At 40.0% G+C, this 19347-nt stretch overlaps 1 protein-coding gene across 2 annotated transcripts in view; it reads left to right on the top strand.

Annotated features, from left to right (window-relative positions):
* LOC149470057 (protein unc-13 homolog C-like) overlaps positions 1 to 19347 on the top strand; it is a 434551-nt gene that overhangs the window by 314749 nt on the left and 100455 nt on the right. For both annotated transcript variants that reach the window (XM_089668057.1, XM_089668050.1), the window contains one exon: positions 1148 to 1204. In XM_089668057.1, the coding sequence (XP_089524183.1) occupies positions 1148 to 1204 (57 nt within the window). The remainder of the gene's footprint in view (positions 1 to 1147; positions 1205 to 19347) is intronic.

The raw sequence follows: 19347 nt of genomic DNA, 5'->3' as shown, positions 1-19347 counted from the left end.
GGTTCTGGGAAGGCATCTTTTGATGTCCTCACAGAACCCCACCCCTCTGCGCACCCCTTGGGCATTCATTGAGAGTGCTCTGTGATTGCAGTGTCCTTTGCGGTAAGTACACTGCTTTCTATGGTTCTGCTATGCAGAGCCATAGAAAGCAGTGTGCAGGAGCTGACAGGGGAGATAACTGTATTGTTTACATACAGTTCTCTCCCCCTGTCAGTAATACTCGGCGATCACTGACTGGGACCCGGTGATTGACAGGTCACAAATGGCGGCGCGGGTAGGGTGCGTGCGCAGCTCATGCGTGCCCCCTACCTGGAACTGCAAAATCATGTACATATACATGATTTAGTGCAGCCCTGTAGCAGTAATTCTGCTATAGGGCAGATGGAAAGCAGTTACAGGAAGATTCCTAGCACCAATACCCCTGCATACAATGAGCACTGCATTTCTGTTTATCACCTTTGTGACCACAACATGACTTTATAAGTATAAATGTAAAATGCCCCATTCCATGAGAATGTTCATTAAACTTGCAGCAGTTGGAATGTGCAAACTGTGTGTGTGCTCCTAGTTCCCTTGTCAATCGGAAAAATTAGTCAAAGAGTTATTGTCAGGTTAACTCAGGGATGGGCAACTGTGGCCCTCCAGCTGTTGGTGAACTACAAGTCCCATCATGCCTCTGCCTTTGCTTGTAACTGTCAGTTTTGCAATGCCTCATGGGACTTGTAGTTCTACAACAACTGTAGGGCCACAGTTGCCCACCTCTGGTTTAACTGATGCATAATAAAACTGCTAAACTTGGTCTGAGTATCTAAGCCAGCCTTTCCGAACCAGGTTAATGAAATTTAAGTTTATGAAAATGTATATTTTTCTGTGTCTTCTTTTACACATATAAAGGTGAAGTAGCTTCAATCATTGTTCCTTGACAGAGAGTGAACAATAGTTGCTTTTCATCTAGGGTTACCAGAGGAAGTGAATGCTGCATATGACAATATGACTTTGCAAATACTTTGTCTATTAATTAAACAAAGTCTAAACTCTGCATGGTGTTCCGGTGCTTCAATTATACCATTTAAATGTGACAGTATTAATATTCATGACTATTATTGTTGAATTTGTTTGGATAAATTGTTGTCTTTATTTTCTCCAGGGGGCACAAATGATTTTCAGTGCAGCTAAAGACCTTGGACAGTTGTCTAAATTAAAGGTAATACTGTTAAATCAATAGTTAATCAGCTGCCACAGTAACTTTATATTCTGCTTTTCCATGGCTTCTTGTTATTTCACTTCTGTCACAGTTTTTTCATCCATGGTGAACAAATCACTTTATCTAAAAAAACGAATAAAACACATGCCACCACATGCTATACAATATCACAGTTGTTGCCTAAATGATTTGTATGTGAGGGGTGACATTAAAAACTCCAGGCTAGCATAAAGAAAAATATTTCAATGCAGTCATGTATAAATTAAAATTAGTTTACAAGTGTTAAAAAGGCTAATTCTAGTCAAAATGTTTTTTTTAATTGATAAAGAGTTAAAACCTTTTTTTCTTTCTTTCTTTTTTTTGCGATCTATGTACTTTGGGGGAGAATGCTCCTCACTTCCTGTCCCAGTGACTATGTATCACTAGGCAGGAGATAAAAGAAAATTTCCAAAAATTGAAACCGACAGAAGTAAAAAAAAATAAGTTTCCGGAGTTAATAGTCTTGCTTTACTGTACTGAAAATAAATCGGTGTTTTATCGATGTCTGTGACACTCTTGAAGAGGACCCAGGGACCATGGAGGGCAGTTATACTAATTATTTCTAGAGTTGCGCATTACATATATATTTTTATGTTAACATGCTTAATGCTTTTACAGTGGTGAGACATACACAATAGTTTGGCAGAATATGCAGGTTGACCTGCTAGCATAAAGGTTTTACAAAAAACGTAACACTATTTAAATCGGATATAAAGGATGGCATGCGCGGCCGGCTCCAAGATGGCAGCTCAGTGAAGAGAGCTCTGTCTCCCTGCCAGCCATAACCCAGCACACACTGGACCCAGCGGCAGCCCGGACCTCTCCCCACACTAATAAGGGGACGCGGGTCAGCACTAGATCCCCAGGGATATGCCTCATCACTGCAGATCACCAGGGCAGCTGGGAAAGCTGACAAGCATTTTCCCAGCTCTCAGCCCCTGCAGCCAAGATGGCGGTGGCTCCTCACAGCACGATGCCTCACAGCCAGAACAGAGCACAGGTCACACCACAGACCCCAGGCTCAGAGCATCATTATATCCAGGAGATCCTGGTGAGTCCTTTCCGCCCCTGTCTCCCACCACAAGCAGCCCTGCTAAGTCCAGACCTAGGCTGGACATAGAAACTACATCTGTTACTCAGCCTTCCTATTCTCCTGCACTCAATACTGCTATCTCTACTCCATCCTTGAGAGAAAATTTTTCCGCTTCCAATCAACCTATCACTGAACTGTCTATGAAAAGTATGCTTCTCTCACTGCGACAAACATTACATGACGACAACACTATCTCAAATCTCAACCACGGTACAACAACAAGATCACCGTATCCGCCATAATGAAAATAAAATGGGGGAAACGTTCACAGCACACAATGACTTAACAGACGCACACGCAGACCACAGAACTGATATAGAACTGATTACCCTCAAATTGCCAGATCTAGAAGACCGCTCTTGTTGGAACAATATAAAATTTTGCGGAATCCCGGAAAATATCACTACGGACGCCATAGTACCCTATTTCCAACAGTACATGAAAAATCTCATTCCTTCCCTATCAGATGTAGAGCTCGCTATAGACCGTACACACAGAATACCAAAACCGTTGTTCCTACCGGCCGCAATACCTAGGGACATCCTAGCACGCATTCACTTCTGGCACGTGAAAGAAAAAATTATGATAGCTGCGAGAAACACTACATCAATACCACCAGATAAAAGTGAATATAAAATTATTTGCAGACCTATCTAAAGCCACACTTCTCAACCGCAAGAAACTTGTCACTATAACAAAAGCGTTGCGTAACCACGGAATTGGCTACCAATGGGGTTTTCCCACGAAGCTCATACTTAGGAATCAAACTCACTGCTACAAAAGACCAATTATTTACTTTGAATCACAAAAAATTACTCAAAACTTTACCCCAAGAAATTGCCAACCTTCGTACCTCAGAACCTTTTAAAATAGGCGGAGTGGCGACATTAAAAATGCTCATCCTAACAAAAATTCTTTACATTTTCCGCACACTTCCTTACCGGTCCCCAATACTGTCTTCTCCAAACTCCAATCGATTCTTATCAGATTTTTATGGAATTCCAAAAAACCTAGATGTACCACCAATTTCTTAATAAGACCACCCTCCAAAGGAGGCACAGGCCTCCCACATCTTAAAAACTACTATAATGCCACTCTCCTGGACCAAATATATTTTTGGTGGAACCCAAACAGAGAAAAAACCTAGTCCACAATGGAAACCTCACCCTTCCTTCCACTTAAACCCCACCATTTCCTCTTAACTTCAACAATCTCACAAACAACTTATCACTTAAAACACACATGTATCCAAGACACTCTTCAAGCTTGGAAAAATCTCTTGTCCACAGATTACATAGACTCCAAGCAACTCCGTACCCCAGTCAATATACTACATTCCATTACACCCTCCCTAGATCTATCTCAATGGGAAAAACGAAACATACATAACATAGCAGACCTCTATAAAGACCACACCCTACACTCATTTTAATATCTCCAAACCACATTTAATCTCCCTACCACTGAATACTTCACCTATGTACGAATCACCCACTGCATCCAAACAAAAAACATACCCCATACCATAAAAATTCCAGCTATGGCTTATCTCTTTTTCTCCAGACCACAATACCCAGGTAAAGGCATCTCTACCTTATACAAATATTTAACGGACCTACAATTCGTCCTAAAATCTACCTCCCTATCCAATTGGGAAAAAACCCTGGCAGAAACAATTACAACACATACATGGACTACTACATTTAACTCCACCTACAAATCCTCCTGATGCAGTTCACATTGGGAATCCAACTTGAAAATACTTAATCAATGGTACCTAACCCCTACCAAACTAGCCATTTTCTATCCAAACCACTCCCCCTCTTGCTGGCGACAATGCGGAGACTCAGGCTCCACACCACACATATTATGGTCCAGCAAATCCATTAAATCCTTCTGGAACAGTGTGTTCCAACTAATAGTTGAAGTATCCAAAATAATGATAACCCCAAATCCGTCACTCGCGCTCTTACACATCGGGATTGAAAAATTCCCATATACTTCCCATACCACCATTATCCACATACGTTTCGCAGCAAAAATAAATATGACCCGATTATGGAATACCACCACTGCTCCTTCCCTCAAATCTCTAATTTCAGATCTTAACTTCCAATGCGAAATGGAAAAAAGATTGGCTCTTAATAATTCCACTCAACACAAGTTTAATTCCTTATGGTCTAACTGGTTACAAAATCCTGATACCTTACAAATAATCGATCTACCCATCCATTTCAGACAGGTACTCCTTCCCCACCCCATCATAATTATCCCTCCCCTCCCTATTATCCTCCCCTTGTTCAATACCTCCTTACTACTTCCTACTCCACACCATGGTTCAGTTTAACCCCAAGTTTACCTCTGATGTTTATGCTGCAACTCTAACTCTAACCCCAGCCAAAAGGTGGGGTGACTTCTTATCAAATTTATATTGTATGAATACAATCTATACTGAACCAAATGTCTTCTTTCTGTTACATTTTTGAAAAATTTTCAATAAAAATTATTGAAATTAAATTTGATATAAAGAAGGTGTTTGGTGCAAAGGTTGTGAAATTAAACTCACTTAACAATAGGCAAAAGAGTACGTTTTGCTGAACAGTAAGGAAATACACATTGTAGTTGATGCTGTACGTGTGATTAGTTATGACACCAGCCATTTGATGGCTTGACACTTCGGTTGAGAGCACAAGCAACTGTGACCGTTATTCACAGCATGTCTTGGAATGTAACTGTTTTTAAAATAAATTGATGGATTTTGGTCTGTGCTGTACTAGTAGTCTCTGTAATAGTCTTCCCCTACAAATACTGGAGTTTCTCAGAACCTATTAAAGCTAACCTACCTTTAGTTCTGCAATTAAGTGAAGCAAGTTTTTTAGCTATCTTACAGAGAAGAACCTTGCTGTTGAGCATCTTGCAATGTTGTCCTTAATTGCCAATTGTAAGGGATGGTTTCTTGTGGGTGTTCAGTTTGTAATGTAATATAATAGGATGACTCATGAACTGTTGAAAGCAGATAAAAGCCCAGTAATCTGCTCAGTCTGCCCATTTGTTATTTGGAAATGCTATAATGTGAGGATTGATTCATATTCATGTTTATTCGTATTGTTTTTTGTTCTCAGTCAATTTATGGATTGCATACTGCAAATATTAATAATATGCATTCTTTGGTCAGAATTTTTTATTTATATAACCTATCCATTGCTCAAGCAATTCATGTAACTCTCAACTATGTGTAATAACTTTATACTGGAAGAATATGGCATTGTACAACTGATACAACATTTATATAACCGGTCAGGCTCTTTAAATATAGTTTAAAAGAGTGCTCACCCAGTGTCCAAAACTTGTCACATTAACGCGCCATGCAAGACATAAGGGTTGTTTAACTAAAACTGGAGAGTGCAAAATCTAGTGCAGCTGAGCATGGTAGCCAATCAGCTTCTAACTTCAACTTGTTTTAGTAAATTCACCCCATAGGGTTGGATTTACTAAAGGCAAATAGACTGTGCACTTTGCAAATGCAGTTGCAGAAGCTTGTGGGCTCCAATGCAAGTTGACCTGGGGCCCCCCACTACCACCCGCCACTTCTTTCGTGCACCAAGATACTTCCATTACATTCCAGTTTACTCCAAGTGGCTAAATAGTTATTTCAGAGATTTATTTACACATTGAAAGGTAATTCAAAAGATTTTATAGAAACTGTCCAGTTTTGACATAGTTCCCCTTTGCACTGTAAAGGGTAATCCTGCAAACTCTAAGGTAAAGGGGAACTCTGAGGACACAGATTTTACTCTGGTCACCACAGACCACCTTCTGCAGAGTGAATACACTAAATTAAGAGGGGTCACTGATATAAGGGGGAAGCTTTATATGAGTTTCCCCCCCTTACCTTTGTGCATTCACGCTGCCCATACATCAGGTACCTGACCCTTCTCCCCACCCCCAAGACTGTGTGACCTCTTGGCTGGAGCTGTTGTGTTATCCACACTGACCTCCGTAATTGCTCGCTGGGTGCAGGGCACCGAGGGTAGGCTTTGCCTTTAAACCTCTCCCAACTGAGTTCCGGAATGGTGCTCCCGCTTCACTTCTTGCATTCAGTCTTCACTTCTTGCAAGATTTCGGAAACATCACTAAAGATCATAATGTTACCATGCCCTCCCCATCCCACCTCAAGCCCACCTGAACCCAAGCACCATTCAGGTGCCTTCTGTGCGTGCAGACTGGTTAAAAATTTGGCCAATTTTTACAGACTGTCTGTAAATGTATGGGTGGTTGGTAGCCCTGTACCCACCTCTTGGTAATGACAAATGCTCCCTGCCCCCAATTGTAACAATTCAAATCTCCCCCCCACCAAGGTATTAACAGAGGTTCTCCCCCCTGCTGGTAAGACAAATGCCCTCCCCCTCCTAGTAATGATAGATGTCCCCCACCTCCAGGTAATGATAGGTGCCCCTCTCCTGGTAATTACACGACATGCCCGTCTCCTTGTCTTGACACATGCCCCCCTCTCCTCCAACCATCTTATTGATGACATGGCCTCTGCTGCCCCCTTCCCCCTCTTCTGGTGCTGCTCAAGTTGACACAAATAAAATCTTGGCCCCTGGAGCCTGCAGCCCCTTGGGGCCCCTCAAGAAGTGTTAGGGGACTTTATACTAACTTTTCTATCAGGCTGCATTCAAATTTAGCATCTTGTGTTGCGGTTACTTAAACGCTCTGCAAAACTGACAAATCGCACCATGCTTGTTCAGGTGCCATTCATTTTCAATGGCACCTAAATGAGAGTGTGATTCTGCCAAAACTGTCACACGATAAATTGCGCTGCAATTGTGATACATTGCATTGGGCACAGCTTGCCGCTCAAAAAGAAGCAGAAGTTTTTTTTGGATGGCAAGCTTCATGCAATGCGGTTTGCCACAATTGCAGCATGACAATCGCAGCATAATCACACCCACGGTTAGGTACCATTGAAAATGAAAGGCACATTAAAAAGCATGGTGTGATATATCAGTTTTGCAGAGCGTTTTGGGATTGCGATACAAGATGCCTAGATGTGAATGGAGCCTGACAGAAAAGTTAGTATAAAATCCCCTAACATTCCCTGAGGGGCCCCAAGGGGGGCTGCAGGCTCCAGGGGCCCACTATTTATTGCGATTCTGCCCGCAATACAAAACATCTAAATGTGAACACAGCCTCCATGTTGGCAGGTGCAGTGTGTCTTTTCCAAGCTGTCAGTGTTTCCACATGAGCGGACATCCCAGGGTAAGGGGTACAAAGAATTCTTGTTAGGTGATAGACACAGAGGCCCTGATTTACTAATGTGCCTGGGCGCATTTCCGTGGGCTAACGTCTACTTTTCAATAGCGACCGTCTACTTTTAGAAGGCAAAGACATTTACTTAAGAAAGCATCAACAAGCAGACTCCAAATTCGAATTTACTAACCAGGCACAATCCAGGAATCAGTCTAAGAAAGCAGACTTGCTAAGAAGCATGTCTAACACAATGAAAAATCACTGCAGAGACATGTTCACATTGAAATTTGCTTTCACAAATATTGGAACTTCACCTTAAACAATATCTTACATTTCCAAAAAAATTTTTAAATGTGTCAAAAATAGTTTTTTAAAGGAATTCATGACAGTCAAGAACTAGACGCTTTTCCAGCGTCTATGCACGGATATAAATGCACATGTGCAGAACACATTTTAGCCGTCTGCCGTAGGCACTTTCTTTTTAGACGCTGTTTAATAGCAAATCTCAGTGTGGAGTCCTCTGACAGGCGGCACTCGATCGAGTCTACTGTGTTTAACAAAAAGCACTATTTGTAGCTAGGCATATCTTTTTGTATTCTAATTTGATTTCCTTAGTTCTATTGATTCTGTTTTTGTTTCTTATCCTTTATAATTATTTCTGTAATGGTTTTACATATTTCGAAGGTCTAGATAATATATATTTTGACAGCTGAATCTAAAATTAAAGGTCGGCAATAAAAAATTTAAAAAAAAAACGCGTCGGGTCCCCCCTCCCATTCATACCAAGCCCTTCGGGTCTGGTTTGGATCTTAACGGGTAACCCCCCAAAAATAAAAAAAATGGCGTGGGGCCCCCCCCAAATCCTTACCAGACCCTTATCCGAGCATGCATCCCGGAAGGTCAGGAAAGGGGGGGGACGAGCGAGCACCCCCCCTCCTGAACCATACCAGGCCACAGGCCTCAACATAGGGGGTGATTTGGGGCAGGGGGGGCACCTCAAAGCACCTTGTCCCCATGTTGATGGCCGGTGGTGTTGGGAGTCTGCGGGCGGAGGGTTGGCCGGTGGTTGTGGGGGTTTGCGGGCAGGGGGCTTATCGGAATCTGGAACCCCCCTTTAACAAGGGGGTCCCCGATCCCACCCCCCCTACGTGAATGAGTATGGGGTACATGGTATTGCTATTCACAAAAAAAACAAAAAGTGTAGTGTAAAAAAAGACAGGACACGGTCTTTGACAAGTTCTTTAATAAAATAAAAATCTAAAAGAATGTCCCCCGAAGTAGATCCAACGTCAATCACGGTGTAAGTCGCCGCCGACCCGAAAAAAGGAAAAAAAAAACAAAACCGGTTCCGTTCCCGATGATGGCATCCAGCCCTCTGGTGTTGGCTGGGTGACAGCTCTTAAATATGTAAGGGGCGGGGCCACCCGGGGACATCACGCATGTGACCCCACACCATGTGACATCATTGATGTCACATGGGGTGGGATCACTCGGATGATGTCCCTGGGTGGCCCCGCCCCTTACATATTTAAGAGCTGACAACCAGGCTCACAGCAGAGGGCTGGACAGCCAACATCGGGAACAGAACCTTTTTTTTTTTTTTTTTGGGTCGCCGGCGGCGGGCTTCGTGATTGACGTTGGATCTACTTCAGGGGACATTCTTTTAGATTTTTCTTTTATTAAAGGATTTGTCAAAGGCCGTGTCCTGTCTTTTTTTACACTACACTTTTTGTTTTTTTGTGAATGAGTGGTGAAGATAGTGGTGGGTGTGGTCTATGTTATATAAAGAGTTGCAGTAGTTGGTGATTTTCCTTGTAATAGGCCAGGTTATTTTCAGCAAGTCCTTTTCATTTGGTGGTTTGGGAAGGAAGAGATATTGTGGTGAATTGCCCCAGACCACACTCATGCTGTGTTTTGATGTGGGCTGTAAATGTTTTGCATTTTTTTTCCTTCTAAGGTGTGTTTTTTATGTTATTGTACAATGATTGTGTGTTTATTATCTTTGCATTGTAATCCTAACACATGTCAATTGCTCTGCTCTTCCAAATCCGCACTTGGCTATAGTTTGCTTGCTTATTTAGACTGAAATGCAGTTTTTGGACAAACCTGATGAGAAATGTATGTTTGGGATTTGGGGAGGTGGGAGGTGTTTTATTTTGGCACGTATGTATTTTTATATTGATATTTTGATCTGCAGCCTGTTTTGTGGATAGATAAGCCTACTAAGTGATTCATATTAACCATTTGTTTCCTGCTGTAACCTGTGAAAGCACAGTTCATTAGAAGTATAATCTTTTAGATTGTAAACTCTTATGAGCAGGACTGTTCTATTTTAGCAACATCAATCCTGCTTTTTTTCCCCACTAAGAAATTGACTACCTACTTGTTGCTGCTGTCCAAATAAATGTGGAATATGTATTTGATCAATAAACATTTGGACTATGTTTATTTTTTTTTGGGGGGGGGTTATTTCATGTTCAAGTTCAATATACTAGCACCCCTAACACTTATATTTTGCGAGCTATATAATATGCCCAAATCTAGCTTGTTAGAGTGCACATATGCAAGTATATCCAAACTAACAAACCAAAAGCCCCCTATTGCACTACAAGACCATGTTATGTACCAATGAATAGGTTGTGTTAAATGTGCAGCTAGCTATTCTTTTTCTACAATCCTCTTAACAGTAATAAATTAGGCCCTCAATTTATGTTGACTTTGGGCCTTTACCAGCAAACATATATTCACCAATGCCAAATACACAATAGAGCTACAAACATATATTCACCAATGCCATATACACAATAGAGCTGCAAACATATATTCACCAATGTCATATACACAATAGAGCTGCAAACATATATTCGCCAATGCCAAATACACAGTAGAGCTGCAAACATACATTCACCAATGCCAAATCCACAATAGAACTCTAAACATATATTTGCGAATGTCATATACACAATGGAGCCGCATAGAAAATTGCTATGGTGCACAAATAAACGCCAAGACAGCTGTTGGAGGAGGCGGTAGAGCAGCTGTCATACCGGAAATACGTCATTAGGTTTGTGGAAGGACGTTTGCACACACCCGGAAGTGGTAGTGGGGAGTGTTAGTGATGGGAGCATAGGTAGGAGAGTTTAGTGGTAATTTGCAAGTCTATTTTTTGGCTTTGTGAATTGTTCTTTTGTGGAATTCCAGACCACATCTGGACATGGCAAGATCGCTGTTCTCGACCAAGGAGCTGATCCTTATTTGCAGGGGAAACATTACTAATAATTGTATTTTCAGTTGAAAACATGTCCAATTCCTAGATCCATTGAGATACATAGCAGAGGTTCAAGGTATTCCATAGAATAAGTTATTGTTCTTCCTAACTATACAGGTGGCACAGACACAGGCATACACCCAGGGCAACTGTTAGATATCACGGGGCCCTGTACAGCATAACTGACAGCCCCCCACTGCCAGAGAAAATATCCAAATTATATTTATGGTAAAAATACACTAAAAACATTATTAATGGCCATAATCCAAATCATATTCCTGTGAAATCTAAATGATAAAACTGTACTGAGTTCATAATTAAAGCTGTATGTGTAATTGAGGTCTTGGGGCTCATTTACATGGGTGCTGTGGCCTGTATAGTGGGAATCAGTGGTTGGTTTTTGTGGCTGTCGCCTTTTGCAAGCAACCTATGTTACACTATGGAAATGCTGCAGGTCCTAATTTGACAAGCATATGGGTGCAGGTGTACAGCCCTGAACACAGACAGTGAGCATTCAGGGCCACTTCCCCATGCCTTCACACCTGTCAGATTAAAAACTGTGTTCATAAAGCTGCTGTGTCCCCATAGTGTAACAGGTAGCTCCAGCCACATGAACAACCCACTCTTTCATGCTGTACAGGCCAGAGGACCTGTGCGAATGTGGCATTTTTTCTTTTTTTTTCCTCAGCTCAATAATTTCAGTGGGCTGCCTAACATGTGGGAACATGCAAAAGTACTGCAGGCATATTGTTTTAAATGTGTGTTGCACCTAACCACACAGTAGTGTGGTGCTATGCTTTTTAGTGGCTGTGAATGCGTCTGTGTTTACTAGACGTGTGGAGGTGCAATTACGTTTTTATCATGGTACCTGTGCATATCTGCAAAGGTCATTGCATTTCTTTGCTGTGCAGGAAAATGTGTGCTCTTGCATGCGTTTCTGCACCACAAATGGTGTGAACAAGTCCTAAGGGCCAGTTCACACTATAGAAACACAGTCTAGATGTGTTTCGGATGCGGTTTTGCATGCACTTTTTTGATGCATGGTTAGCATGTTCCAGTGCATTTTGGATGCATTTTTATGTGTTCCAGTGCATTTTGGATGCGTTTTTGACGTGTTCCAGTGTATTTTTTATGCATTCCAGTTAATTTTTTCCCCTCTCTTTTTCTTCAATTTAATTAGGGACATGTGCATTATAGTGCATTCCAGGGCGTTTTACCTCATTCCAGTACAGTTCTATGCATAAACAATGCAGCCTGTTATATTTTTTTGGCAGCACCTGCAACGCACTGGAACTGCAAGCACTGATGTGAACTGTGACATTGACAACCATATAACTTTCTTTCTGTGCGTTTGGCAAGAGGTAGAAATAAAGTCGTGTGAACGAGCCCTTAAACCTCTCTCCTTATACAACTTGATCCCCTCCCCCACCCCCCCTGTCATCACCTGTTCCATCTGCAAATCTATGTATCCCCGCCCCACTCTTTTTATTTAACTATTTACTGATCAAGTTAATGTCTCATTTCCTATCACCTCCAGCTCAGATCTGGCATTATTATGCGATTCCTGATTGTATCTCACCACTAGTCTGATTGAATTCACAATTCCTGGTCAGTCCAGCTCCCTTACCTATAATAACCTTTAGGGCAAGTTCACACTACATGTGTTTCAGTTGCTTTTTTGCATCCAAAATGCCCCTGTAGCATTTGAAAGGCGTTTGGGAAGCGGTTTTAATGCTCCTCAAATGCTCCCCAAACGCCCTATGCACGTTTTTGAGGCATTTGATACGCATTTGCCAAGCGTTAAAACTGCACCACAAATGCCTGTAATTAAGTTAAATGATATTAACGCTCCCCAAACGCCTTGCAGCTGCGTCACATCCGCACCGCAAACACCTGCCAGGCATTTGAGGAGCGGCACCATAGACTTGAATGGGAGGCTTCAACTCCTCCTGACCCAACATGACGCGCCAGTTTTTCCGCAACGCTAATGCTTCAGTGGGAACTTGTCAGAAGAACAGGACACAGGTAAGATTCACTCCCATTGATTGATCAATATTCCTGGCACTGACAGAACCCTGGAAATTGATCTCCATATTTTGGGCATTCACAAATGTCAAGAAGCTTACAATCTAAGGCCAGAAACTCAGACATATACTAGGCCCAATTAACCTAACAGCATGTCTTTGGAGTGTTGGCAGAAACACACCCCTGCAGAGAAAACATGCAAATTCCAGACAGGTCAGCCATGACTGGGATTAGAACCCGTGACCCAAGTGCTGTAACTCCTGAGTATTAACCACTAAGCCACTGTAGAAGACAAAGTTTGAGCTGGAATGTAGATTAGTTACATGATTAAAGATAATGAAGATCTATAATTATATTGGGAAATTAGAACTAGACATTCAAATTATTTGAGATAAAAGTGTGAAAATGTTTGACATTTGAAAATAGAATGTATGACATTCATTAGGAAATGCATTAGTTGGCCGATCATTTTTGGAGAACCAGCAAAAAAAAATAATTATAATATAGGTGTGTTCTCATATGCAACCAGAAAAACGCCAATGGGACAAAGCCCGCAGTTAGGCACATTTCTAGATGCAATACCAGATATGTTCGCTAGGTGGCACACGACGCGATTTTGGATTTACGAACAGGTAAAGAGTTTACAGAGTAGACTCTTTTCAATGAGCTTGCTAGACGCCTTTCTGATGATTGACAGGTCTAGATTGATTGAATTGAGTCTGCCTGAATGTTCAGCATCTGCTGGTAGACTCAATTCTTAGTAAATCGGGCCAGAGTGACTTGACTGAGCAAAGACATGCCTTACCTCAGTTACAGGAGTTCTGTCCCAGCGATCAGGCAGCTCTCTCCTCCTCCTCCTTTCTCGCTCAGTGTGACAGGTAGTTGAGCTCACTGTTCTCGCCTTTGTTTACACTTTATGTCCTCTCAAACCTATGTTTATTTTACACTGAATGGAGTAGAGTACTGAGAGCAGCCCGGGAAGGGGAAGTGTGACACTGTACTGATGTGTAGCTGACAATTTGCCCAATAAAAGATAACAAAGCTCTAGTCACCAGTATTGATTGTGGTCTCCCTACAGCTAATCCTTTCCCCATTTCTGACTTACATGTATTGTTCCACATTTTGGCTGCGTGGGGATGACCATCTTGGTAGTGGATCAGGGTTTTGCTTCTTCGTGTCAGACCTTCCCACCCAATGACTGGTAATCAGATGACTGGTGGGGTAATGATCAAAAAACGTTAGGGAGATCCTTGCACTGCAGGTTCTCACAGCTCATGGTGTTCTCTCCAGCAAGAGGAACAGTGAAGAGCTCAGTAGTGGCATCATCAAATCTCACTCCAAATGTCATCAGACTAGCAGTAACAGGCATCAGTGCATTAGACAATCTCACATTGCAGATTCAAAAGGTATATCTTTTCACAGTACTACTTAGGCACATAAATATAACAAATGTTCACGTTTTGAGTTCAGTTCCTCCTGAACTCCAACTAGTAGGAGGTTGTTTTATAATATCTTTATATTAAGATACATATGGCTGTCCTTGCTATACACTTAAAGTGTATGTAAAACCTAACAGCTCTTATGTAAACCCTTTTAGTCTGTTTATTTATTACTTGTAACAGGAAATGTATTCTATGCTCAAAAAAAGCAATTTATAAAACAAATGTCTTCCCCATGGGAAAATTCTTAAGCATCCAGAAATAGAGGATACAAATATAATGTGCTTTATTCATTTCCTTCAAAATATAGTACTATACCACATACTGACTACATTGTGACAAGCTATCACTCTACCCTCATCCAGTACTTAATAAAAGGCAGTAAGCAGCTTTGGAGCTGAAATTTCTGATACAATTTATCATTTTTAAATCTTTACATGAAAGGTGTGAAATTTACGTAGATATTTTGTTCTAGACATGCCATAAATGTGTCTCTTAATGCCTTCAGCACAATCTTTGATGCACGGATTTGCTACCTGTTATCTAATTTATGATACCCCCTTGTGAATTTTATTGCAAACAAAACACGCAATATCAGTCCTAGAGTTGCAACCTGGCAAATCTGCAACCTGGCAAATCTGGCATTAGCTAGCAAGAACTTTTCAGTGACCGATGTATAATAGTTTAGTCTGGAACCACTGTGAAAAACAGTCTGGCCATGATATCCCACTTTACCAGTGTAGTAGACCGTTGGCAATCAGTCTGGGTTAGAAAAGACAGTAATGTCAGTGCAAGAACCCATCCACATATGCCACCTTCTGCAAGCACAACACATCAAAAACACAACCTATGATTCAATGTTTGCATATCTTTTGCGGTCAATTACAACAGGTGCTTTTCATCAGGAATTGGGTGCAGATCATTTTTCATAGCAAGATCTACCTATTTTTGATGCTTGCACCGAGAAATAGGAGTTTAATTTTAGATTGTTAGTTAAGCATTAGGGGATTTTAAGAATGAAGGGGTCAATTTAGGCATGGTAAAGTATTAAAGTAGAATCCCAAGCAAAAACTTCTTTACATGTCCTTTTACCTGATTTCCTACCTTCACTGAATATGTCATCCATCTTCTGGTTCACTCAATAGTTACTCTGAAATAGCCTATTCATTTTCAGATCAATCTGTTAATTCTCTTTGGTTTCCTGTTAGTAAGTACAGTGACTGCTATGTCTCCTATTCCTCCAGCCACTAGTCTTGGCACATCCCTTCTATAGTTCTTTCATCAGGAAGCAGTGAAGAAATTCCACCTCACTTGCAGTGGTCGGCGAACCGAGTCCTCAGACACATCCATCATGTACAGGCCTAGTGTACCAGCCCACATTCATTACAATTCCCTGTGGTGGATGGGAAATGTAGTTTCCTTTTACTGCAGAGAGAGAGGAAAGGATATGAAAATCCTGCATGTTACAACTACACCTTGGCAGAGCAGATGCTGTTATCTTTTGAGTTACAGAGATGAGGTAATGAGAATTCAATTAGACTTTTCTCCTAAATGGTAAGGATTTTCAAAATGTTATTAACTGTTTAGTATTTTGTGTAGGGCAGTGTACTAATGGGTGATTTTTTTAGCCTATCCCAGAGTTCTTCTTTAAGGGCTCGCTTTAGAGGATAGGTTAAGTGTAAGTGTTGAGGATTTTTAGGTTAAATCTACAATTTAAGCGAGAAAGGTTTATCACATTAGTAACATTCTTTATAAGCTAGGTGAAATTCCCTTGCAAAGTAAACCGCTGATTTGCCAAAAACTGACCCCACCATTAAAGACTAGGGCCTTAAACAATGTAGTAAAGTATTAGATATTTTAAAGATTGATGACTTTCCATTCGCTTTCTCCTACTGATGGAAACCCGAATGCTATTGGACTTCAGCCTTTTGCAGAAGTTTGGTGATCTGATGGACTGCTGTTCACATCAAAATGGTTCATTAGAAAAAAACAAGCACTTTATTAGAATGCTCTATTACTTGAAAAAAATGGGCAGAGAATTCTCTGTAGTCTATTAAGGTGATTTCTCTTGTAGCTAGTATGTACATGGCCTCAGTCAAACTCAACATGCACTCCAGATTGAGCATTACTTGTACTGTGGTCCCCTGGTTGTTCGGTCCTGTGGCTTACAGGCCTGTTCCAGGAAGTGTTTTCTCGAGCTCAGCCATAGCATTCCTTTGTGAGTTATCAGTTCCTAGTGAACATTGACATTAAAGTGCTGATTTACTAAAGGCCAATAGGCTGTTCACGTTGCAAATGAAGTTGCAATTTGGAAGTTAATTTTCCCTGGAGCTTAGTGAATGTGGTGAAATTTACAAAGAATGGGCATATGGGCGATTGAGTAATCATGCACAAGGAAAAAAAAAACCTGCATTTTTGCTTACATATGTTTGGATGATGGAAATCAGTAAAGCATTGCTTCACTTACTAAGCTCTGGGAAAAATTCCCTTGCAAAGTACAACAGATTATTTGCCTTTAGGTAATTACAACATATGGGTTTTATTTGTAAAGCAGTGAATGTGACTTCCAGCAAACGTTCTGTGTTGAGGAATCAAGCACTGCCATACACCTGGAATATTCACTTGCATCTTTTGTAAATGTCACATTCACTGCTTTTCAATTATGCCCCAATGTTTTATTTTATCATCGGTGTGTTTAAGTAGAATGGAAAATTAATTTTGAATGCCGGAATCCAAAGATATGGTGAAGTCAGGTAGCTTTTTTATCTTCAATCAATGCCATCTTGCGACCAGGGTTAGCAGGGCAATTGTTGCACTTGATGAAAGTACTTATATCTTTCTTCCTTCTTCTTGGAGGGTGATCCTGTGGAATAAGTACTATTTGGGTCTTGCTGGTTTCCTGGAACTTTTTTTTTTTTTAGAATAGGGTGAAGAAAGTATACTATAGAACAGGAGCTCCAGCAATTTGCATCCTCACTCAACCATATATAAACCTTTGCTCCATGTAAATGACTGATATTGTCCAGTAGAGACTTAAATTGGAACTCTTTATATTCAATGAATGTCTTTCAATTTAATATAAATGGAATTACAAACAGTTACTCTGTGTTGGATAATGAAAGCTTTGTTGGGTATTTTATAGTACGAGTATTAAGTGTTGCTTTTCCTGGAGATTCTAGTAGCTCTCAATAGATTCAAAGTTGCTATCCTGCTGTCTGTAATGATAGAGTAGCCTGTTATCGTGCAAACCGCTGAGCCACTGTGGAACTTGTTTCTGAAGTTACAAAGTCACTTTGTTATTTTACCTATATTGTCACTGCTCAACATATGCATTCTAAAGTCAGAACATCATTTCAATACAATGATTGTACCTGATTATTTAAGTGAAATATCAGTATGTATACAGATTTAAATAAGAACGCAAAACAGTTATTTCTTTACTTTTATTAAACCTTTTGTTTTGGAAAAATAAAAAATGCAGAAAAAGAAAGCAAAACTGTTTTTATTTATTTTTTATTTATAAAGTAATTGGTGGTTTGAGCTTAGCAAATGGCTTGTTCTCTGCTGTCTTATACCTATGATTTAACTAATAGCAACAAAGATGTAGCACAATTGCAAAAAAGAAACTAACAGGAAAACATTAACAATCCTTAAAACATAAAATACAAAAATAATTTATAGAAAGAAATCCAGTTATAACATTGTTAGATATAGCTTTCAAGGGTTACCTAAGGTGGTGAGGGGTGCCACATCCAGAATTTTTTAACCTAAGTTTAACAATAGTTATATCACTCAATAAAATGAAGTGTACCCCCTGTGCTACCAGTGTATGAATAAAGATCTCAATAGGTGAAGTATGTGAAAATATATAACCAGTTAATATTCTAATTAGCAGCCGCTGAATTTATTTAATGCTGTACTGCTGCAAGTATGGTGAATAAAGTGAATAGTGTGTGGCTAACAAAAATCAAGTCAATTTCTTAGTAAGATTAGGGTCTATATATAGATATTTCTTTTGTAAAACTACATACATAGCATCACATAGTGCACTATAAAACAAAAATCATAATTCCCACCTCTCTCATATGAATAGCATATATTAAATTACAATTCAATTATACAAAGGTATTGAATATTCCTATATATAGTCTTTCAATCAGTTCAATTAATAGTAGTGCCACCTCTAGGTGTTGGAGGTGGCACAAACGAGATACATTGTGATTGGCATTGGAGTACTTCTTTAGTTGATATTGACTTTCACAATCACAAACGGAATATTGCACTACTATTGAATGAACTGACTGAAAGACAGTATATTGAAATATTCAACCCTTTGTTTAATTTTATTTTATTTATTATATGCAGTATTGGTATAAGCTATTCGTATGAGAGAGGTGAGAGTTATGATTTTTGTTTTATAGTGCACTGTGTGATGTATTTATGGACCCTGTAATCTCACTAAGAGATTGATATACTTGATTTTTGTTAGCCACACACTATTCCCGTTATTCCCCATACTTGCAGCAGCACAGCATTATATAGATATTTAATAGTTATATCAAGGTAAAATAAACTTTTATTAAAAAATAATCTATGTTTTCATTGTAGTCTGTGGTGCCGTAAAATCTGCATTACTATTTGTAACATTTGTCAATTATTTGAATGTTTAACTATTGAACTAATCCCTAATTGTAAATCATCATCTTTGGCAAATAAATCTATACTGGATGAGGGTGCATTTCCCTATGCACCATCTGGCCAATTGATGAATCTAAAATATATAACCTTTATTCAAATATATAAAAAATGTATGCTCAGCTGTAGTTAATGCCTATTAGAGTGGAATGTACTGCACACAACAATATGACTGGATACCATTGCAATTATTTACCTTACATCCAAATTGTTAAAGCCACCAGACCAAATCAAATACCATACCATTTTAGATGAAGTGACGGCATACAAAGAGACACTGTAGTTTGATCATAAGCCTATCAGCTTGAATATATAATCTCTGTTAAGGAAA

The sequence above is a fragment of the Staurois parvus genome, unplaced genomic scaffold (genome assembly GCF_062004578.1).
Source record: "Staurois parvus isolate SC_StPar_1 unplaced genomic scaffold, SC_StPar_1.0 ptg000054l, whole genome shotgun sequence".
In the NCBI taxonomy this organism is placed as follows: Eukaryota; Metazoa; Chordata; class Amphibia; order Anura; family Ranidae; genus Staurois; species Staurois parvus.
This window is presented reverse-complemented; position numbering and strand designations above follow the sequence as displayed.